The sequence below is a fragment of the Triturus cristatus genome, chromosome 4_1 (assembly GCF_964204655.1).
Source record: "Triturus cristatus chromosome 4_1, aTriCri1.1, whole genome shotgun sequence".
NCBI lineage: Eukaryota > Metazoa > Chordata > Amphibia > Caudata > Salamandridae > Triturus > Triturus cristatus.
In genome coordinates this window covers 788,194,806-788,219,307 of record NC_140585.1, presented here as the reverse complement: position 1 = coordinate 788,219,307, position 24,502 = coordinate 788,194,806, and the positions used below count along the sequence as shown (strand labels likewise).

The window sequence follows — 24,502 nt, the reverse complement described above, 5'->3', positions numbered from 1 at the left end:
GCAGGATTTGAAATCTCGCTCGTATTTACAAATGCTCGTTTGGATGAGATAATTTTTTCAAAGTTCCTCATGTGCATAAAATATAGGCAGTGACTAATTTTGTGTTCATACATTTGTTTTCGCTGTCTGTGTTACGCTGCCATCTAGTGACATTTTTTTTCACATTATGAGTTTGAGGCTCCATGGGCAATGTTTTACCATTCAGTTTTTGTATGCAATTTTGAAGTTCTAGTCTACAGTTTACAGTTATTTACTTCATACAAAGTCGTTTTTTTGTTACACAGGATGTGTTGTAGTTAACTCGATGTTTTCTAATACTGCTCAGTGACCTTTTAATTGTGTGACGAGTCAATCTCCAGAACCAGTTAGGTTGCTTTTTCGTTACATGTGAGCAGTGGTCACGCAGTGCACATTTGGTGTGCCAGTAGGTTTTTAACTTACCACACAGTGCACAATCGTGCACAATCTATGTACCTCTCCGCGAGGTGTGTTTTGAGGTTTTGTCCCATTTCTTATGTGCACATCAGTTGACCTAGTAGAGGTGCGTCGCGCGGACGTGTGTCCTGCGTTTTCAATGCACAATCCGTTGACCTCTCCGGAGGTGTGTTGTGGGGTTTTTCCCCGTTATCCGGTGCATATCAATTTTTACCTCTAGTCGAGGTGCGTCCGTAGGTGGACATCATACATTTGTTTATTGCCTTCACTGTAGTGCACGTGTTACCTTTCTTAAGGTGTTTAGTGTTGGCAAGTGTTTTGTTTTCAATAAGTGCACATATACCTCCACATGAGGTTGCTCATGCACAAGCAAATGTATTTACCCTAAGTGGGGTGTGCGGTTTTAGTCGCCACAGTGCATGGGTCATGTTACTCTGGGCGTTTCAATTGTCTTAGTTTTGTTTTGCACGCTGTAGCCCAGTTGTATTCTATTTATTGTAATTTCTTTTTCTTGCTGTCGTCAGGGAAGAGTGAGCATTCGGTTTCCGCTTTTTCTCTGTCGTCTTGTTTTCTCCTGATGTGAGCTGTTTTCTTGTATTTCTACCTGGCCAGTGGTTATGCAGAGGACAGTCATGAATGGATGTTTTCTTCTTTAATTCTTTCGAAGGGAAGATGGGTGTTTTACGTTTTCCTTTTTCATGTCCTTTCATTATATCTTATCCCTATCTCTCTTTGGTGTTTTTGGTTAGGTTGCTATCCTTGGAAGGGAAGATGGGTTTGGTTTGTGTTATTCTCTCTTACTTGCTTTCAGTATATTCTTCCTATAATTTCTCGTGGTTTCCGGTCTTCTCGTTTCTGTGTCTAGCTTCTGTTCTCTTTCTCTTTTGTCATTCTAGATTTTGGCGTTCCTTTTTGTTTTTGTTGGAACAAAGGAGGATATGTAGTATCCTGGTCTGGTATGGTTAAGATGTGCCAGTGGAATGCTGACAGTGTGATGCTGGATGGAATGTTGGGAGTGAGAATGGACAGTTGGAGAAGGGCTGAGCACCTGGAAGGTTGCTCCTGGTGGGGCTAATTACCTGTTGAATACCTGCTTAACTCTGGCTATATACTGGCTAATGATTGCTAAACTCTGATCCTGTAACCAACTTCAATAAATCTACATGAAACTACTTCCTGGATTCTGGCTTAATTACTACAAGTATGTTACAAGAAACGGGACAAACAAGTGATATTAGATTAACGTGTACTCTACTGCGCAATTTGAACAGCCAACTTCAAAGAGCATTTGACATTTTTCTGCGAGCCCTTGCATGATCACATCTAAATGTTTTGTGTTTATTTAACATCGGTATAGCATTGTTTTTTTCGTTCCAATTGCTGAATTGTGGGAGCAGTAGTTTTAAGATCAGGAGGGCGGGGTGTTCTGAAAAGAGCAATCTGCTGCAGGTGGCATCATTTAATTGCCGGTGAACACGGGAGGGATTACAACATCACAGCTAGTTTAAATACGAAGGGTGAACATGATCGTCAACACTTCTTTTGAAAAGAAAGATGAAGAGGGTTGATTTACGGCAGGTACGTGTTGCAGAGTGGTTTAAATGCAGGAGGTTTTTTTAACATTGAGTTCACGTATTATAATTGAGGTTTTGAAAATTGGCAATCCGTTCATGTTTAGAACAAAGTGGGAGGTCAAAGGTGCGTACCTCAGGGCAAACTTCAAATGTTTAAAAGAAGGCGTATACTTATGTGTAAGGAGGGCGAGTGAGTAGAAAGAGAGAGAACATCAGAGCAGTATTAGCAGTAAATTTCAAAAAGTAGGGGAAGTAAATAAGTACGAAAAAATCAGGCTGAGGGCTGTGTGTTCAACAAAGTAGCATTCCAAGGGGAGCCAATGGTAGAATAAAGTGGTGGTCTTTAAATTTAGAACTAAAAGGATTAGTCTGAATGTTGCCAGAGGCTTCGCACTATAAGTTGGGGAACGGAAGTTTCAGTTTATGGACAGAGTTAGCACAGCAAGCAGGGAGTTTTCAGCTTGGGCAAAGCAATTCACATTCAGTTTAAATAATAGAAGTACAATTTTGCGTATTAGAAAATGATTGTGTAATTAATATGTGTGTTTATTATCACTTGTAGTGACCCCTGACGAAGGGCCCCAGTAGCCCGAAATGCATTGGGTATTTTAATAAAAGCTGCCTTTGGATGAATAAGATGCGTCAGTACGTGTTATTGTAAAGAGGTCCGGATGGGCACATCAATGACATTAGAAATCTGGAAAATTGGCATGATACTGCACCTATGGATCAAACGGGAGTTAAGAGAACAAAATTGTGTAAGCGAGTGATTACATGTCTTAAAATATGATCAATTGGTTTCAACATTAACTGAGGATTCAAGGATTAGAGTGCTGTGCCTTTGGATTGGGGCGTATGTCGCCCCAAATTGTGATTCTTGTTATTTCAAGTGCCAATGGGCAAGGCACTTTTTTCCGAAGAGCACGCATCAATGCATCATGAGGATTAATTCAAGGACTACTTTGTGAATAGGTGTGCATTCCCTTTTCTGAAACAAGTTGCATCTAAATAGTGACATGCACTCCTAGGCAGTGCTTAATTTGTCTTCGCAAGGAGGCCACTGCAGCTTGTTCCACCCATTGCCCTGTCAGTGCTGCCAATGACAGTACCAACACAACCACTAACCATCACACTCCTACAAGTGTGACAATTCAAACTACTCCACACCCCTAAATCTATAGGAATGGTTTGAGGGGGCAGGTATTAGTCATTTTTAATGAATATTGAATTAATAAACAACTGTTGTGCTCATCTCTAAATTAGGCAGACAGCGCCACCATGTGGCAGGCTGTCATAAGTGCCAGTGTTAATATTTAGGTGTTGGGGCTGAGCACCAAAAACAACCATCTCAAATTAAGCACTGCTCCTAAGCCTTCTTTGATTTCCAATAAATGTTACCATTGCTTACCAGGTGGCAAAGCCTGTGATCTCTGTTGAGGATTCATTTGGGTTGTTTGCCTATTGCACTAGCCTTGTAAGTTTGACTGTCTTCCTTTGGTGATTACATAGAGAAGTACGGTTACTTGGTAAATTCATTAGATTGTCCTATGTTTCTGTAGCTGCAGTGAGTCAGTCTTCTAATCCAGCTGTAATGACAGGGTTGAGTCAGACATCAGTTCAAAGTATTTTTAATTGTGCATTCCTCTGTTGTCTGAGCCTTTGAGACCCATAAGACCCAATTATCTGCTGTCTCCTGCGTGCAATATATTATTAAACTAGTGGTCTGAACCAAGCCCTGGTTTGACGTTGTCGCACGTCACAATTCAAGAAAACGCACAGTAGGATCAGCAGACGGTCCTAGGACAGTACTGGGAAATGCATTGATAATGCAGCTTAGGCGTAGCCGCGCTCTGCGGCAACTGATCTAGGTGTATGCGGTGCTGTATGTCAATGACCTTCACTAGTACTTAAATATGCAAGTCTAATGATAATGAAGACTCTCTGAGAATTTAAACTAAAGGCAGCTTGGCTCTTGCAAGTTTCTTTAGAGCGATGACATTCCCTGATGATACATTGAGGTTGTCCGCTGCTGTCAGCGCCAATGATGCTTTTCAATAGTACCAGAACGTTCACCAAAGGCTAGTGTGCTTTTTAACATCTGTAACATATTACTTCTTTCATCAGGCTGCATGGTGTATGAAAAACTTGGAGAGCAAGTCTTTGGAACTCCGGGGAAGCTGGTGGTGTTTGGATGCACCTCTCTGCAGAATGTTGGAGGTAGGCTGAAGTTCAAGAATTATGAATCTAATTGATTATTGATGTAGAGTATCACATATGCGCTCATGACTACAGGACATGTTGTGAGGCCCTTAACAATAGGGTCATAATGATAGCATCATCACAGATCGCAATACGTGGGGAACAGTGGCGGCTGGTCACTCTAGAAAATGGTGAGGCATTAGCCCACCTGGCCTGTCCTGCCATCCAGCGTCAGAACGTGTGGAACAGGATCGCTCCTTTGAAAGGTACAGGAAGCAATCACGCTGGAGACCTGGCCAGTCGTACATCACTGAGCGCCTGGTGTAACTCCTGAACTTCTTACGGTGTTGGCTGGAGTAGGAAAATACCACAAGCTCTGGGGTCAGACATGAGGCGACCAAACAAGGGATTACCACAGTACCGTCAGGGGAACAAATCAGTTCAAAGCATCTTTTGCTCGGGCAGCTGCATCACGAGGAGTTTGTTTTATTATGACAGCCTATGAGCAGGCACTAAAGTGACACGCTGTACTACGGGGCTTTGACATGCCCGTTAAATTTAGGCCTCGTGTTTTGAGTTGCATGCTGAGCAGCCACTGTACAATGCGAAGAAAGAAAGCATCGGGACCGGGGGGAGGGGGGTGTTGGGTTGTTGTTTAACCACTGCTTCTTTCTGAAAGTGCCGGTACTTTCCAATTAAAAGTATTATATTTTGTGGAGAAAGTGCCGGTACTCTCCCGGTTCAGATAAAAAAGTGCCGGACAGTACCGGCCCATTTAAAGCACTGAGTTTAACACATACTGGGGCACATCATCAAGGGCTGGTGACATAATTATCGCCGCTTTTGCATCCGTTTTCGGCCGAAAAGCGGCAATAATTAGATTGCATTATTTGCAAGAACACGCTGGCGCGTGTTTCCTTGTTTCAGCTCCCGTTTTGTTCACGCATCGCTTTGCATCTCTAATGAGATGCAAAGGAGGCGTGCCTGACAAAACACCATGGGAAAATATCGCTGCCCCAGGTTCGTGATGTCATCAAAGAGGAGTAGCGATAATTTAAATCCCATTAACTATGCCTTAACACAGGAATTTAACGTCTGTTAAATTCCTGACTAAGCCATAGCTAACATGGGAGGTGGAATATGGTGATACGACCACAGGGTCGTATCACCAAGGTTATCTCCGTTTTGGGTGCAACATTGCTGGTTTTCCAGCGATGTTGACCCATTTCCCTGGAATATTATCGTGCTGAAGTAAAGCGTTGTTAATAACTCGTTACCTGGGCGATAAAGTCCTGCGATAAATAAACAAGCACTAAGCGCGCTTTGCCTTTATTTATCGCCGTCCTAGTAAATATGCCCCACTGTGCTTTAAGTTCACATAGTGACAGGTATGCGGAGCTCTCAGGGCACAATTATAAATCTTCCCTGGGATTTCGCAATCCTCTCTGTATGGCTAACCAACTTTTCCAAACCCACCCACACCACGCACGCTGCCTGGCTGCCCTGAAGCGCTGAGCATGCTGGGCATGCAGAAAGCAAAAGTAGGCATTGCCCACCTCGACCAATAATAGCACTGCTCTCATGCTGTTTATAATAGTAAACAGCATAAGAGCGTTGCAAGTATTGGCCGGGACAGGTGAGCACAGCGCTCCATCGGAGACCGACGGGTTTGTGCCTCTGCTTCCCTTCTCTCTTACAGCTATGACTGTGGAAGCCTGAACTACGCATGTCAGCCTGGCCAATAGCAAAATTCTGGCCAACCTGACATGCGCAGTTCAGATACACAGCCCCTGCTGTAAACCACGCCTAGGAGCACAGTACGCCTTGCCTGCCAGAAGTCCGATAAATAAGGTATGTAAGACCTGGGGTCAGCAAGCCCTAAGGGGGTAACGTGACTCGAGCGGTTGGGCACCCGAAGGCTTAAGTGTAAAGCGACCATACAACACACTCACCCCCTGAAGCAGGAAACGCACACAATAATGGACGCCACACCGTAGGTTCAGTGAAAATTAAACAAGTTTATCTAAGCAGGTCAATGCAAATGCAGTTCCTGAGATGGCAATAGGCATTACTTGAATACATTGACATTAGAATCACCAGCATTTCATTATGGTGCCATAGGCAGTACCTGAATACATTAACGTCAGATTCATCAGCAATTCATCATAGTTCCATTACCAATACCTGGCGAACCTGGGGGAGCGGTAAACACAGCGGTTAACCAGCGTGCTGCGCCCCTCCCACCACTAGCGTTTCAACCTGCCGTGGGTACCTTGCGCGGTATCTAGCGATTATCAGCGCTTTGAAATAGGGCTGGAAAATGTAGCGCCACACATGGAAGACTACTAGCGCTTAAGCGCAGACTTTGAGGACCCAGCGCTACTCGGAATACCCAGGCACTAAGCACTTCAGAGGAGAACTTAAGAACGCAGCGCTACTCGTAATAATCCAGCATGGGGCACTTCAGAGCAGAACTCAGGAACACAGCGCTACTCGTAATAATCAAACATTAAACATTGGTGAGCAGAGCCTAAGAATACAGCGCTACTCGTAATAATCAGGCATCAAGCATTGGTGAGCAGAACTTAAGAATACAGCGCTACTCGTAATACTCAGGCATCAAGCATTGGTGAGCAGAACTTAAGAATACAGCGCTACTCGTAATGCTCAGGCCGTAGGCACTTGGTCCCCTTTGTACGCGGCAGTCTAGCAGCAAGGGGGGGCAATCCCACGGAGGGGAATCAGAGTTTCCGATGCCAGGGGGGAATCCCACGGAGGGGAATCAGAGTCCCGATCGACAGGGGGCGCACCGTGTCTTCCCACAGCATCCCGGGGAGCAGGGGGGTGAGTCCCAGGCCTCCGCACGGCCACGCTACCTCCCAGCCCCCGGGGGTTACCTCGATCTCGGCGTCCTGGGGGAATCTTCACTGCGGCGGCGTCCGTCACGTCTCCTGTCCCCGCACTCAAGGCGCTCAGCAGTCGGGAGACAGGTTACAACCTCTCACGCCTCCGACAGCAGCTGCGACGGCAGCGATGGGGCCCGGGCTTCTCCGCGGGCCCCGACTCGATGAGGGCGCACACTTCAGGCCTCCGGGCCGTGGCGGTGAGCACGCTTCCGGTCCCCACGCCAGGGGGGGGTCAAATTAAGCGGGAGCGCTCAGCGCTCAACGTGGATTGATGCAGGGAATCTCAGGCCAGGTCAGGGAGCGCAGGGATCACAGCGCTAGTACCTGGTTGATCCCCAGCAGTTCAGCATTCAGTCGTAACTTGAAGTTTCAGCATTCAGTTTTGTCATGCAGTTTCAGCAATCGGTTTCAGCATTCAGTTCTGGCATAAAGTTTCAGCATTCAGTTCTGGCATGAAGTTTCAGCATTCAGTTCTGGCATGAAGTTTCAGCATTCAGTTCTTGTGGAGCAGATGTCACTGGCGCCCTTGGGGGGTTCTGTTCCTTGGGGATAGGGACTGAGTTGGTGACTAGTTCCTTCCTAGTCAAGCTCAGCAGATGGCCCCTGGGTTCTCCTATCACTGGGCTTGATCAGTGGGCTGTACAGGATCCCTCACTCACTTAAAAGGCAGTACCTAAGTCCTGTCACTTTCAGAGGCATAAGTCCCTGGCTAGGCCCTACCGCCTACACTCCTGCGTGGATTTTCCCCAGGTCTGCTTTACTCCCACTGGCCAACTGACCAGAAAAAGTTCCCTCCCTCTGTTAAGTAGCCCTAGGTCAGGTGACCTCTATCCAAGGCGGCAAAAGTAAAAACCACACCTCCCTTCTAGAAGGTTCCAGCACATTCCAGGAGCTTCCCCATTCTACCTATGGGACAAAAAAGGCGGGCTGGTGTCGCAACAATGTTGTGGGGTTCCAGCCAGCTCCTGGCAGCTAGGGTGCTACTAATGAAGACCACTCTGCAGTAGCAGGGGCCTGTGGCAGCCACTTGGGAGAAGGGAGCACCTGCACCTTAACACTGGTTATTTGATCTAACATGCATTAAAAAAACGAAAAAAATTCAGGGAAAAAGGGCCAAGTCCAACACAACCCCCTTCCAGCCAAAAGCCAGGGTAGTCCGATCAATGCCTTGATGGGCTTCCCTGCTTGGGGCGAGAAAAGGTGGACGCAGACCCGCAACTGCAGGAGCACCCGCAGGTTCTCCTCCACTCTGGAACCCGATGGTTCCCTCTCGGTCCTCCCTGGACCAACGAAGCCACCCCACTGGGGCTCCCTAGCTGGTTGTGGCCAGGACCGGCCCCTAGGCCATCCAGATGTCTCTGGCCCTTGTGGTCTCGCAGAGTGGGGGGCAGTAGCCCCAGGTCTGTAGTGCCCGTTGACCACTCCCCTCCTCCTCCTTGCAGTCCCAAACTGCCACTGGTCCTTCCACCTGGGGTCCGCACCCTCAGGCTGACCAGCCATCAGGGGCGAGGCTCTCCTCCCCCTACCTCTCCTTCTGGGGTTCCTCACCCTACTCCCATGCGAGGCACCCTCAGACCACCACTCTCTCCCCAGTCCAGGGCCTTGACCCCTCAACTGGTTCCCCAGCCTAGGGTCTAAACCCTTAGGCTGCACCGGTGCCAGGGGCGAGACCTCCCTCCCCCTGCACCCCCTCCCAGAGTTCCGCACCCTCCCACCTGGAAAAGTACCCCTGGAAGACAATCCTGGGGGGACACTGTTTACAGATGCCCCACCCGCCAGGTCAGGCAACCCCTGAACCTGGCATCCCAGCCCAGGATCTAAACGCTGCGGCTGGGCCGACCGCAGAACCTCAGGAGCTCGGATTACAGTCGTCCCGGGTCCTCCTGACACTAGGGGCTCCCCCTCACCAGGCGGCACATCAGGACAGCCTAGGCTCCCAACCTGGGGCTCCCTTATGGAACTCTCCAGGCCCTGAGACTGTGGTTGGGGCACCTCGGGACACCTCCCCGTCTCACTCCTTCCTATGGATAGGACGTGAGGCCCTACAACCCTCTCTCTTCCCGGGGACCTAGCTGGGCTATTCGCCACCTCTCCCACCTCGCTGGGTTGGAAGATCCCTGCACCACCCCCTTCAGGGTCACTCCCTAATGCCTCCTCAGACACCCTGGCGTTATCATCCTTGGGTAAATAGAATCTTGACTCCTGGGGATCTGTTGGTACGCTGCCACCATTGTCCTTATTGGACGCATTTAACTGGAGGGCGCGCAGCTCCAACTCCTTCAGTTGAAGCTCGTGCGCCAGCTTCTTTTCATCCATTGCCCATCTCTTGTTTTCCCTTTCATTCTCCAACTTCGCCAGCTCCCACTTTAACTGCCTCTCCTCCCTCCTGTCCTCATACTCCTCTGGAGACGCGCTCCTCCTAGACCCTGTCCTACTACTGGCCCCAGAACATCTCCCTGGGGGCACATTTTCAGACATATCCACATTGAGTATGTCTAGTACTTCCTGGGCGCTCTCCTCCTGAGGTGCATCTGGCGCCTCCTGTCCCTCATCCTCTCTCCCTTCTGGGTGGGCCTCTACCCATGCCCTTAAGGCGGTACGGAGTTCCGGTCCTTTGGCCCTCCGCACCCCAGGCACCCCCATCCCCTGCCCGAATTCCCTCAGTTGCCTTACAGTGTACCCCTCGAGGTCGGCTAACCGGAACTCCATCGTGACAGGTGGGGACCTAGATACTAAGGAAGAAGAAAAAATTCTAGGAGATGGGTGACAGTTGCAAGCTAACCAGGATTTCTACACCCTCAGTCTGGACAGTGGAATGTAATCCGTGCAGTAATAACAGTTGCAGAGCTTAAATACGATAGGCGTTTAATTGTGGCGCCCTCCGCTTCACGGGAGGGTGCTGTATGGTCACAGGTCCTAATCCACCGCTCGCCAACAATGTAAGACCTGGGGTCACCAAGCCCTAAGGGGGTAACGTGACTCGAGCGGTTGGGCACCCGAAGGCTTAAGTGTAAAGCGACCATACAACACACTCACCCCCTGAAGCAGGAAACGCACACAATAATGGACGCCACCCCGTAGGTTCAGTGAAAATCAAACAAGTTTATCTAAGCAGGTCAATGCAAATGCAGTTCCTGAGATGGCAATAGGCATTACTTGAATACATTGACATTAGAATCACCAGCATTTCATTATGGTGCCATAGGCAGTACCTGAATACGTTAGCGTCAGATTCACCAGCAATCCATTATGATGCAATAGGCAGTACCTGAATACATTAACGTCAGATTCATCAGCAATTCATCATAGTTCCATTGGCAATACCTGGCGAACCTAGGGGAGCGGTAAACACAGCGGTTAACCAGCGCACTGCGCCCCTCCCACCACTAGCGTTTCAACCTGCCGTGGGTACCTTGCGCGGTATCTAGCGATTATCAGCGCTTTGAAATAGGGCTGGAAAATGTAGCGCCACACATGGAAGACTACTAGCGCTTAAGCGCAGACTTTGAGGACCCAGCGCTACTCGGAATACCCAGGCACTAAGCACTTCAGAAGAGAACTTAAGAACACAGCGCTACTCGTAATAATCCAGCATGGGGCACTTCAGAGCAGAACTCGGGAACACAGCGCTACTCGTAATAATCAAACATTAAACATTGGTGAGCAGAGCCTAAGAATACAGCGCTACTCGTAATAATCAGGCATCAAGCATTGGTGAGCAGAACTTAAGAATACAGCGCTACTCGTAATACTCAGGCATCAAGCATTGGTGAGCAGAACTTAAGAATACAGCGCTACTCGTAATGCTCAGGCCGTAGGCACTTGGTCCCCTTTGTACGCGGCAGTCTAGCAGCAAAGGGGGGCAAGCCCACGGAGGGGAATCAGAGTTTCCGATGCCAGGGGGGAATCCCACGGAGGGGAATCAGAGTCTCGGGGTGCGGTGCCGCTCCCGATCGACAGGGGGCGCACCGGGTCTTCCCACAGCCTTCCGGGGAGCAGGGGGGTGAGTCCCAGGCCTCCGCACGGCCACGCTACCTCCCAGCCCCCGGGGGTTACCTCGATCTCAGCGTCCTGGGGGGAATCTTCACTGCGGCGGCGTCCGTCACGTCTCCGGGCCCCGCACTCAAGGCGCTCAGCAGCTGGGAGACAGGTCACAACCTCTCACGCCTCCGACAGCAGCTGCGATGGCAGCGATGGGGCCCCGGGCTTCTCCGCGGGCCCAGACTCGATGAGGGCGCACACTTCAAGCCTCCGGGCCGTGGCGGTGAGCACGCTTCCGGTCCCCACGCCAGGGGGGGGTCAAATTAAGCGGGAGCGCTCAGCGCTCAACGTGGATTGATGCAGGGAATCTCAGGCCAGGTCAGGGAGCGCAGGGATCACAGCGCTAGTACCTGGTTGATCCCCAGCAGTTCAGCATTCAGTCGTAACTTGAAGTTTCAGCATTCAGTTTTGTCATGCAGTTTCAGCAATCGGTTTCAGCATTCAGTTCTGGCATAAAGTTTCAGCATTCAGTTCTGGCATGAAGTTTCAGCATTCAGTTCTGGCATGAAGTTTCAGCATTCAGTTCTTGTGGCGCAGATGTCACTGGCGCCCTTGGGGGGTTCTGTTCCTTGGGGATAGGGACTGAGTTGGTGACTAGTTCCTTCCTAGTCAAGCTTAGCAGATGGCCCCTGGGTTCTCCTATCACTGGGCTAGATCAGTGGGCTGTACAGGATCCCTCACTCACTTAAAGGGCAGTACCTAAGTCCTGTCACTTTCAGAGGCATAAGTCCCTGGCTAGGCCCTACCGCCTACACTCCTGCGTGGATTTTCCCCAGGTCTGCTTTACTCCCACTGGCCAACTGACCAGAAAAAGTTCCCTCCCTCTGTTAAGTAGCCCTAGGTCAGGTGACCTCTCCAAGGCGGCAAAAGTAAAAACCACACCTCCCTTCTAGAAGGTTCCAGCACATTCCAGGAGCTCCCCATTCTACCTATGGGACAAAAAAGGCGGGCTGGTGTCGCAACAATGTTGTGGGGTTCCAGCCAGCTCCTGACAGCTAGGGTGCTACTAATGAAGACCACTCTGCAGTAGCAGGGGACTGTGGCAGCCATCTTGGGAGAAGGGAGCACCTGCACCTTAACACTGGTTATTTGATCTAACATGCATTAAAAAAAACGAAAAAAATTCGGGGAGAAAGGGCCAAGTCCAACAAGGTATTTGTGGGCAATGGCTCACATGTAGCGGGTCAATGCCCCTACACTCATATAGAGAAGCCGCCCCTGGTGAAGGACCAAAACCAGCGATATATACATTTGAGAGTAGTAAGAGCGTTCATCTAGATACAAAGTTTCGGTGAATAAAGTTAAAACATCCTTCTAGGCTGTTCACAGTTGCCTAGTCTCTATTCTGGGCCGACCAGAAATCTCTGTTTTAAAGTTTCACTAGTATGCTAGTACACAATGCAGTTCACTTTGGGTACAATTGTGTTCACGAATTTGCACTTATTCGTGTCCTTGTACCTTTCTGCAATTGAATATTTATAGTAGGCCACGTAGAAGCCCCACTAACAAGGACTCCTTAAGTTAGATTCACCCTGTTACGCATTTAGAGTCAAATTCTGGGATGCAATCCTGCAGTGTCTAGAAATTCCAGATTTAAATTTATCAACTTTTATTTTCTGCACAGAACCAGTACTCAGGCCTGAGTGCTCTGGATTAAATCCGTAATGGGGGCCCCTCAATGTACATTGCAGTGGGGCCCCTTAAACTTTCGTTACGCCACTGACCTAACCTCTGGTAAAATTAATAGGTTCTATCGGACAGCCGAGGCGACGTGCTTCATGTGTTGTGAACATAGGGCTGGAACTTTTCACATGTTGTGTGCTTGCCATTCTCTTTCTGGGTTCTGGGAGGACATGATAGACTGTGTTAATGGTGTCACTCATCATGCGATTTCTTGCTCACCTCTAGCCTGCTTGCTGCAGGGATTCCCACACCCGGTCACATGTAAAACCACCAATAGATTTACGGACTTAACTCTGATTCTTGCAAAGCGAGAAATCACAATGCATTGGAAAGTCATCTGAGGCCTCAGAATAGCTAAATGAAGGGAAGACCATGTTTAATTGGCATGGTTGAGATTGAAGTGGTGCTCCAAGATGTGACACAGTGTGCCCCTGGGAGAACATAGTGAACTGTTTGAGAGTCCTCGATCCAGATACCCCAGAGGGGTCCCTCAACCTGAGGACAGGTTAGAAGGAGGGGCTATTTAGACATATTCTGTACCTGAACATAGTAGGGGTGACAATAATGTGTGCATGTCTGCGTGCTGAGCAGGAACTAGGAAACTGACTGTATAAGTGTTATTGGAAAGGATGGCATGGGGCACAGGGAGGTAGGAGTTGGGGAGGGGGGCATGTTTCTGCGAGTGGGAAGGTCCTGCTATGTATAATGCTTGCTTAGTAATGGCGGATACTGCAACTATTTAATCTAGTTCCAATGTATGCAACCAGACGAGTCTTTATATTGTATTGGGCCCATGGACCACTTGATAAAAAATGTTGTTACAAAAAAAAGATAGGTAGCCACAAAGTGCTCAAAAAGATTTAGGTTTAGGTGGAAATAATTGCTTTCAAAATATAGATCTGAGTAATATGCAGACTGTACCTGGTGCCATTTTTTTTAAATAACTTTCCCTTTAAAGCGCACACCTCACAGCTCATCAGATCACCTTACAATACCTCTCGAACAGAATACTCTTCAAGTGACTCCATCAATTAAAGGCAATATTGGCTCCTAAGGAGCTTGTGGAGTCTTGCCTACTCCGCGTTATGCTTCTAATGTGGAGTTCTGGCACAACTCCGCCAACTGCCACGTGGTGAAGTTTTTTCTTCCACGTGGCTTGCCAACAATAAGTTGGTGAGCGAGAATTGGCACCCCTTAGCACAATTTTCGGGCTCTAGGACTGCTCCCTGTGAGATTTTCTCAACAAGGGCAGTCGCAGGCAGTTGCAATCGTTTGTAGTGAGAAAGCTGCTGCTTGAGTAGCAAATCTACTTGAGTCGCAGCAAAGAAGCAGCGCCATTATGCGTGCCACATGGTGTGGCAGGCAACAAGCTCCTGTTGCTAAAAATCAGCACAAAGGGCTGATTCCGCCTGCTCGTGGAACTCCGCGTAATCTCGTGGAGGTTTTATGTTACTGCCTGGATTTCCACATAGTGACACTCTGCAAGTTCTGCCTAACCCTGCTCCCAAGCAGCTTTCAAATTTGCAGATTGAACAAAGGTGTACCTTTACATTTTTTTCAGGCAGCAGACATCCAGGCAAGAAGGCTTGATTCTAGTTCAGCTGTCTACCACTCCCTCTGCTTCACAGCACTCTCCCCTTCCACTTCAACTGAGCCATTTTAAATTTTGGAATTAACTGTCCCGGGACAGTTGCCTTTTAACATAAAGTAGGGGAACTGTTTTTGTCAAATTAAAAAAGTATGGGCACATCATACCCCTCATATCCTGCCCACTTTGACCTTTGATCTATACCCGCTTTAACTGAACACAATTTCAAAAGAAATCTTACCTCGGAGTCTGCAATCCTCTAAGGTTATATATATATATATGGATATATATTATTTAATTATTATTTGTTTTACTGTAAGATCTAGGCAGACAGCTAAACCTGTCAAGTTGTCTGAAGAGATTCTAGCAATATTTATTGCAGTGCAAATCTTCTACCCTCTGAGGTTTGTCAAATGCGTTGACCAGCATCAATATTTCTTCACTACAAAGATAATCTATCACATTTCAAATAACAAAATACCTATCCTATGGCTTTGATACAGAGAAACAACAAGCAACCCTTAAATGCTTATTGATTTCAACATTTGCTTTTCACAATCCGTGTCTCAGGGATACTGCCTTTATTTTAAATTCTCAGTATACCCATCAGGTCTATTACGTTTATTATTGGCTTGCCACCATAACCAAGTCTGATTACCAGTGCAAATCTCCAATCCACATGGGTTGCTTGGGTGAGACACCAAAACTCTTGCCTACTAAGATAACCTCTGAGATTGAATGTAACACAATGCCTGCCTATAGGCTTTGGCATAGTGTAATAACAATGCACCCTTAAAGCCTATTACCTTTAACACAAGTACGGTCTATGTGCTATGTCACAACTTTTCATTATAAACTGATAATTCCTAAGGAATTTGACTCTATATCACAGACCTACTGATGAGCACATAAGCCAGCAACCATCAGGCATGCAGTTATAACATTGCAAATATGTACAAAACATATTTAGCAAAATAATACACAACCCCTCTTTAAAGGGCCTAACAGGAATCATCACAGTGAAATATTCCTCTCAGGGTGTGTCAGAGTGGATGGCCAACACCAAACCCTTGCCTACTGTGGTACTGTAGGAGATTACATACAATCAAGTACCAGTGTATAGCCTGTAACATAATGTGATAACAATCCACTATTAGAGAAATATTGATTTTAGCAAATACCTACGACCTCTATCACAACTTTTCATGAGAAACAGACTAGACCCAAGTAATCTGACATAATCTTTCCCTGTACACCAATTAAGTCTAGAGCTGTTTTCATTGACTTTTTACCATAACCAACTCAGGCCTACTGTACTGAGTGTAAGCTTTCCTACGAGGCAACCATCAGGCATACAGTAATAAAATTACAAATGTATATAAGATTACAGCTGGCAAAGCAAAATAATATCTCTCCTAAGAAGGCTTAAGAAGGATTCTCACGGACCAAAACGTCTAGGTCCATGGTTTATCACGGGGGGTAACTAACACCTAAACCCATGCATACTATGGTAATATGTTAGATTCTATGTAACAAAATACGTATCTGTGGGCTTTAATTCAAAGTAATATCAATTCACCATTTACTGGTTATTGACTTTAACATATGGCTTTCACAATAAATACATCAGGCCATCTGCCTTTATTGTAACATTTCATAATAAACAGATCTGGCCTATAGCCATGGTCATTGGCTTGCCACCATGACCAACTCAGCTCTGCTTGATTGAGTATAAGCGTTGCCACAAGCAAATAGTACAATACAACCAACTGCATACATGGCAATGGAAGAAGCCTCATTCATGGCCATAACCACTGAGTTTCAATGCTGATGAGTATGCGAGGGCATTTCAAAGTAGATCTGACCGTGAATTAAAATTGTTTTGAGAAGATGACACTAAAAATTTAAAAACATTTTCAGATAGAATATTGAATGGAAGCAGTAACCTCAATGGCCGAAAACAAAGTGAAACGGGCTTCACAATTTGGTATGCCCTGTTAAGCAAAGTGGTGTTTAGGAGGGCTGCAAGTCTATTTTTTATTGTTCTTTGAAGTCCAGTGCATTGAAGTGCCAAACAGCAGGTTGGGTTACATGGATATTTAAAACAACTTCCAGTGAGATACACATAGAAGTACAATCCAGTGTCACGGCAGACAAGGAGATAGGGTTTGCGGTTGGGGTGGGCAGGGATTACAACACATTGCAAGAAAGCAGGGTGATTACATATGGGTAGAGTACCTGCAAGGTGTTCTGTGACCATATAGAGGAAAGAAGAAAGAAGACCGAATTCCTTTACAAGGTCATGATACTCTGAGGTGACTTGCAATATCCTTATATGTACAGCAGGGGGCACTACGTTCCTTATAATACGTGGCCATTCAACCAGCACCCTGCCCAAAAAACACTTAAATCCTTGGAGTGTTGCTGTTTCATGTGAAATAGATAGGATGTCTGGAAACAGGAAAAATACGTTTAGCTCAAGTAGCTCAAAATGTGTAGAAACATGTAGAGAGATTATATTTTTCCTATAATTACCTAAACATGTTGCCATAACTATCTCCTTTCTGCTTATCACTACTCAACTAGAAAAACGACCTGAAGAAGGAAAAACCATGCTTCGTTTTCATTTTTTGAAACTGCAGCTTTAATTGTGGTCCAGAAAAGTTATTAGAGTTAAGCTCCAATTCTTTATTATAGGCGACTAGGTGCATCACAGGTCACCTGTAATAAGAAAATGAGAAACTGGCTCTAATACAAATATTGCCAACTCCTATGTTTTATGAATTCTCTTATGTACGTTTCAAGACTACCAGTGACCTAACTTGCTTTGGTGATATGAACTTATGTGCTAAAGAATACAACAGAAGCTCAAATAGAAGCCAGTGAGCCTCTTTGGCTGATTTTTGGCGGTAGGGATCCAGATGCCTGACCTTTAAGTAAAGCTCAACCAAAACAGAGAGCTGTACATATGTATGAACGTATGTATGAATGTATGTCTGTGTGAACCCAGCTGCGGAGCATCGCAATGCTGAACAGTAGGCAAGAGTCCTCTGATCCGATCCAATGGGGAATACGTGGCTTTCTGCTCTTTGAAGAAATGTGTCAACAATTTCATCCTGAACGGCCTTCAGTGCTGTGGATGATGCGGTATTTATATTGTTTCGATACAAGGCTTGTATTTTCTAGCTGTGCTAAAACGTGATTATTACCTTTTGGACTGTGCCCCAAAACTTTGTGGTCTAACCCAAATCACAATATTTGTTGAACATGAGGAGTATACATTTTCTGCCTCTCTGCAGAGGACAAATACATCCACCCGTGTATATCTGTGCACGATGATACTATGGAATGACTTACATTATTGCTTCATGTACTTCATTTCTCTGCAGCGATGCTGAGCTACCTTTTCATCGTAAAGACGGAGCTGCCGTCCGCAATTAAATTCCTTATGGGAAAAGATGTCGAATTTTCGTAAGTATCATTTTCGTTTTTTCAGAGTATTGTTACTGGGGTTCAGTAGCCTCAAAATGTTTTGCCCATTGCAGCTTAAACACAGGAGGGCAGCACTTGAACATCCCCATTGGATACATGCCCTTCACAGAACCTCCCACCTTTAGCTGTCGGTTGTTTAAAACAGATGGCCTACAATGAAATAGAGTGAACTCGGTGCTCATGATTGGATGGCTGTCTTGTTTCTCTCAGTTCCCTGCTCCTTATTCAATGGTGTCCCTCTGTTCTTATGTTGTCCCAGCATTTCTACTTTACATTGTTTCTAACTGGATGAGTCGGATCCTTCCACTGCTAACGTCAAGAGACAATTTGTTTTAATTTCCTTTTTAGCACTCAGTGTAAACACACTGCTTTTCTCGCTTTCTCTCCATCTGTGCCTCCTGGGCCTCTTTCTGCTTTCTGTCCACACCCACACCTTGCCCTTCCACCCTGCATGTGTATGTGTGCACTTGCGTTTGGATTCATGGACTGCCATCCTTGAGTGGTTTTGTCAAACCATAGCTAAAATGAATTTTAAGAATGCTGCCAGTGCATGCATCGGTGTGATCTTGTACAGTAGCCATTTTGCAATTATGTTTTGGTTACTTTAACACAAATCCAAGATGAAGATGGGGACATAGAGTAGCTAAAGCAACCAAGTATTGGCAAAGCCAATAGGTGTGTGCCTGCCTATGAAATGTGCGTTCTATTAATGTTGCCAATAGTTGTTTTTATTGGATTGGTGTGTGTACTTATAATCGTTTGCTCTGTGTGTACATTAACATGCCAACCATTGACAAAGTCAATAGCTTTATTATTTGCCACCAGTCTTTTGGCTTTGCCAATGCTTATTTTGTTTTGTAACGGTTTTTGCAACACTTTGTTGTTGGGGAAGCTGCAGGTTTCTCACCAATCTAAAAACAAACATTGCCTAAAAGTAAATATATTTTTTGGTCCTAAAAGCACACATTGGGATCAAAGTCCCTAGCATTTAAGTGAATTATTTTGTGCATGGGTGTGCTCCTTATGAAAGTGCAGAATGCCAGTGAAATGTTATCTAGTGGTTGACATGGGCTGACCCATGACCTAGTGGGCAGAAGAAAATGTGAATTACACAACATCGGATCAATGGATGAAGAGGTCTAGCTGAAAGCCCCCCAAAAGTAAGCATATTATACATATGTTTTAGTAAAATCAAAAGGTCTTGACTAACACCAAACCTAACAAGCACTGGCAAAGCCATGAGGTCTCATTTTTGGGACCCGTTGGCTTTGCCAATAGATTTTAGCCATGTTGCACAGCATCCCTGTTGTTTGAGTATTATAATCCTCTAACCCACTGCAACTGATGGGCAGGCATATGCTGCACTGCTTTGTGCAATTGATGTCAGATTGCGGACATGTGAAGACCTTTTATTTACGTTGAGGGCACTGGTGCAGGACAAGACAGAATTTGTGCCAGATTACATAGAATGGAACTGGTTTACATAATCAGTGGTTATACTGAAAATCTTAAATGAAACCGGTGCTCCTAGACCTATGATGGACACCCCTGCTCTAGATTCTTTAATGCCTCCTTTTTGCTAGGAGCAACTGGGATTTGAATTGAAATTGACTGGAATTTTAGAAACACGCATTAAAGAGTCCAGTAATACAAGGCACTGCAAATTACTCCTCATTCCAGATCTTATATATAATTACATAAATGGGGTGGTAAGAGGAGCCAGCAATGGAAATATTGGGCCCGGTATTACCAATTCATCTTACCAGTCACCTTCTCATGAGACTCTAAGTGGTATTTTTCATGAACCACTCGCCAGAATTCACTTGGATATTTTGGCCGGTCCAGGGAGCTGAAAGCTCTGGATGAAGATCCCAGGTGAAATGAGGCATTGTCAGGGGAATTGGACCAGGGATAACAGATTCCCCTGGTAATTCCACCTTTCTTAGTGAACCTCAAGGTTTACCACGTAATGGGACAGTCAGTCCTCAGTCCCCAGAGCTGCTGGTATCCCTTGGAACACTAACTTCGTGAGGAGGGAAATACCTGCCCATTTCCTGGGCCATTGTAATGAAGTCCTGAGTGTTGAGCTGCTCTTGCTTCGTCACCGCAGATGATTCTCCTGCTGGGCTTTATTTCCTTGCTTTGAGAGTGGAAAAGGAGGACACGCTCACCGTTCCAAAGAGTGCAACTAGGTCATGTCATTACAAGATGAATCACCAGCTGCTGAGACGGCTGATGCGTGGTCTCAGGTCTGGTTCGTGGCATCTGTGCTGCAGATAAAAGCCGACAACTGAATACGCTCCCGCTTGTGGAGAAAATTACATTGTTAGAATGTGAATATTATGTTATTAGGCTGTGAGACATTTCTAGATGAACTGTTTCGTACTAAAAACTATTGCGAACACACTGAGGAGCCAATTACAGAGCGCACCGGGGCGTGTTGCCCACGACAAGATGCCAACGCACTTTTCAGACAGATAACCCACTACTCCATGTTCCCAGATTTATTCACAGATAAAGGTCAAAGTTTGCCAGTTTTTAGCGGGTGCAATGTCTGTGTCACACCGCGGCCTAATGGCGAGAGCAGTTGACCTCAAAGCTGGGAGCTGGGTTCGAGGCTCTGCAGGGATAATCATCATCCTGTGATCCCGGGCAAATCACTTTATCCCCCCGTGCCGAACCAAATAAGGGGCATATTATCAAGAAACGGAATTAAAATTATCGCCGTTTTAGCGGCAGAAAACTGCTAAAGCGGCGATAATGGGCTTGATAATATGCCCTTAAGAATTCCCACAGAAGCCCATGTTCTGGGGTCAACCTTTGCTTCAATTGGAATTCCATAGAGCATATTATCAAGACTATTATCGCCACTTTAGTGGCAGTTTTCTGCCGCTACAGCGGCGATAATTTTAACGCCGTGCTTGATAATAAGCCCCCAAATGTGTCTGTCTGTAGCGCAACCAGCACTCATATAAAGCACAATGATGCCTTCAATTGCGTTTGTATAAAGCTCTAAATAATAAACAAGGATTGGTAAATGCAATAGATTTCACCTAGGTGATTAATAATCACTTTTTTGTAGTTGTAAGTTTTAGCTTGGTGAGCAGGTCTATGATATAAGTTACTGAAACACCATAAAAGTGTTATGACTTGCTTATTGAGAAAACCAATATATTGTGCAGTAATTGATGGTAATATAATGTGAGAAGATTAGGTAAAGGGCGGAGGGCAAAGAAAAAAAAAACATGCAGCGGCCAAGCAGATTTGAAATGTTTGCAGCCATAGGGACATTAGGTAAAGAGTGGAGAACAAACCAAATAAGCACAGCGCAAGCACTGTGCAGGCAAAACCAAACAAGCGTGTTATATGCCTGCCTGAATGTTGAGATCATTTTTTTGTTGCAACCTTTAAACCCTTGCAGGAGCGGTATAGTAAAATCCAGCAGTTTTGATACAGGGCATTAAAAGAGGATTACTACACAAAATTGTATTAATTGGGGGGAGGGGTGTGTGTGTGTGTGTGCGTGCGTGCGTGTATGTGTGTGTGATGGAGTGCAAGGAAGACGAACGGAGTACATGCGTGATGAGTGATTGACTGCTTTGGATCCTTAGCACTATTTAATTTACTGACCTTGAAAGGGTAGATTGTTGGTTGCAAGGCACTCTATACAGCACATTTCAAACCCTCTAAGCTATCTCAGTGATACAAGTATGAAAAGACCTGTATCACTTTTAAATATTTTAAATCCTACTTTAGAGATATTTCCAGTCCATATCGGATCTGCTTGGTAGAACACTCATTCAAGAAACACAAAATTCAAAATGGAATTAGTGGTGTAGCCATTTGACAAGTGTGACTTTGAAAGTGTTTTATCTAACTGGGCCTCAATTATTTCATTGGCAATTTTAAGAGGTTTGTATAATCATATCCCTTTCCACCAGTTTCAGGAACATTTAAACCTGCACAGTTTACTTGCGGGAACTGCTTTCCTCACCTTCAGAGAAAACTAAAGATGCGAATGTCCCCGTTAACATGTTTAGTGGGAAAGCAAAAAAACACTTACCATCGAAGCGTAGCAGCTCGAGCTGGGTAGGCCAGGCAGGTAGAACGGCTCTCCCTCTTCCAAAATAATACGTTTTCTTTCCTTCTTAATATATTTATTTAATGGCATCTTCACCAAGGAGCCGTCTAAACAGCAGTCCGTGTTGCAATCACCGGATCACCAGTGGAAGTCCAGGAAAGCTGAGCGTCACAACGTGGGAGGGAGGAAGCAAATGGGGGTTGAAACACTGCATTGAGCCACCTCTGTTTAAAACAAGGACAGATTGAGGCGGGTATGAGGGAGGAAAGAGAGAAGGGGCATGCCGCGATGGGATTGAATGGTGGGAGGGATAGGCAAGCCATTAACTGGAATGCCACGCTGGAACGAAAACAACAAGAGTACTGAAAATTGAAGCGCAGGAGCAGTACAGACGATGTGGGGTAACAACCAGAACTGCTGACCTTGCAGCCAGGTTTGAGCCTCGCTGTCAGCTCAACATCTTGTACAAGAATGCTTGAAATGTGTGCTAACACAACAAGATTAAATCAAAGACATGGAACAAACAAAAAAACATGCAGTCAACAAGCACACTATAAATGCGTTCAGGCAGGGAGAGATTAGGTAAATGTGAAGAAAAAATGCGGTACAGATGAAATCGAATAAATGAAGTACCAACCGCCAACTGAAAAGGAGTACTTGGACCACAAGACACTGATAAGAGTAACACACAAGGAACAACAGGAAAAAGCACGCTGCAACCAATAGGAATTGGTTAGTACGTGGCAAGCACACAAACTAATGAAAAGTAAGGGCGGGATGTAAGCCTATTTTAAAGATTTATATTAAGTACAATAGATTTCACAAGAACAGCACAAGCACTGTGCAGGCGAAGCCGAAACAAGGACTATGATGCATTCAGCATTAAGGCACTTACCCGGTCTGTGTCACAACACTTTCTAAAAATTAGCTTTAGCCACAGTGCAAAGCATCTTCACTGCTGTACAGCATGGCTACTAAACATCGCCAAAGTCAATAGATCTCATAAGCGAGAACTATTGGCTTTGCCTATGCTTGTTTTTAGGAGTACCTACTATAGGCCAAAGCTAAAACGGGTGAGACCAGCTACAAGGGGCAAGAGAGAGAGTGTGTGTGCGTGTGTCTGTGTGCATACACATCTATAGATAAGTTTAAATACAGATAAATACATGCAAATTAATAATGAATCATTTTTTAGAAGAAATGTAGGGTCATGTTGTGCCTCACATAGTGTATTGAATGATAGTTTGACATATTGCTTATGTGGCTAGAAGCGATGTCTTTTTTTCGGTGATTCTCGTTTTTTGCTCCTGTGTCGCCTCCTGGCATGGAGCAACAGTCAACATCTGTGGAGACGGTGCCCAAGGCAAATGAAGCTAGGGCGCAGGTCTCATTTACCCCCACAGCCCCCCAACGATGCCAGTGGACACAATGTTCGCCATAGTCACCTTGCAAAAGGAGAATTTCCCTCTTAAATTTTGATTCTATGAAGAAATAGTGAATAAATTAAAGTTAAGCTAAATCAAACATCTCACTCTGTAGTCACAGTTAAGTGGTCCTTAGCAGTGAGCACACACACAACTAGTCATTTTTGCATCAATTAGGGGCTGAAAGACTGGCAAGTATGTATTTATTTTAATTGCCTGTACTGTGCAACAGGTTCAAGAAAAGTGCACTGTTAGCGAGGTGGCCTTGCGCATGTAAACCCTATAGATGATGCTAATTACACTGCGAGTCGATTTCATACGTTTTTTTCTTTACAGAGCCTGGTATGTGGATGGCCGAATTCTCGTGGTTGTCGTCACCATTGCTATTATTTTACCCTTGTGTCTCCTGAAAAATCTAGGTGAGAGTTCACTTGGAATTAAAGTTAAAAAAATATTGACACTTTTTTAAATGAATTTGTTTTTTCCGCAGTGCTATTTAATACGTATGTGGTGTGAAGGTTCTGAACTCACCTGTGGGAGGATCCTGTTTCACTCATTCCTCATCACATGTTGCATTTTGGCACAGTTCATAAAAAAAGTGGGCCCCCCTCTTATTACACAATGTTTATTTGCACACTGAATGGCATATGTATCTCAGGGTCCTTACCGCACAATGGCTCTTTGTACTAACGAGTAACCATCAGAACGGAGCCTTATTCCCAAAATGTAATTGATATTTCAATGTCAACACTTTTTTAATAAATCAACTCATTTTCATGGCTAAATTAGTTGTGCACTTGATTTCATTTACCATACTCTAGTTCGGTGGGCGAGCTTTGCCCTGTTATGCATTACTACAAGAACCTGTTTCAAAGTAGTAGTTAAATGTCAGGCTTCCATCACTTTCTATTTTTTAAAGCACTATAATTAGCTTTTCAGTGGTAATGCCACTCCTATACTTGTGCTGTCTTCATATTTTCAAAACCAGCTTCCATAAGGAAGGTCTTTCTTGATTTCCAATCCACATTCACTCCTGGATAAGGTTCCAAGCGCTCATAGCCGTGACAAGGCTCAAGGGA

At 45.5% G+C, this 24,502-nt stretch overlaps 1 protein-coding gene and 1 long non-coding RNA gene across 3 annotated transcripts in view; one reads left to right on the top strand and one right to left on the bottom strand.

The window, feature by feature from the left end:
• The window catches only part of LOC146855532 (uncharacterized), a 552,836-nt gene that overhangs the window by 232,354 nt on the left and 295,980 nt on the right, over positions 1-24,502 (bottom strand). The gene's annotated exons all lie outside the window — the stretch shown is intronic.
• The window catches only part of SLC38A1 (solute carrier family 38 member 1), a 408,924-nt gene that overhangs the window by 332,122 nt on the left and 52,300 nt on the right, over positions 1-24,502 (top strand). The window contains exons 6-8 of the mRNA XM_085653365.1: positions 4,134-4,226; positions 17,816-17,897; positions 23,760-23,842. Coding sequence (XP_085509491.1) covers positions 4,134-4,226; positions 17,816-17,897; positions 23,760-23,842 — 258 coding nt within the window. The remainder of the gene's footprint in view (positions 1-4,133; positions 4,227-17,815; positions 17,898-23,759; positions 23,843-24,502) is intronic.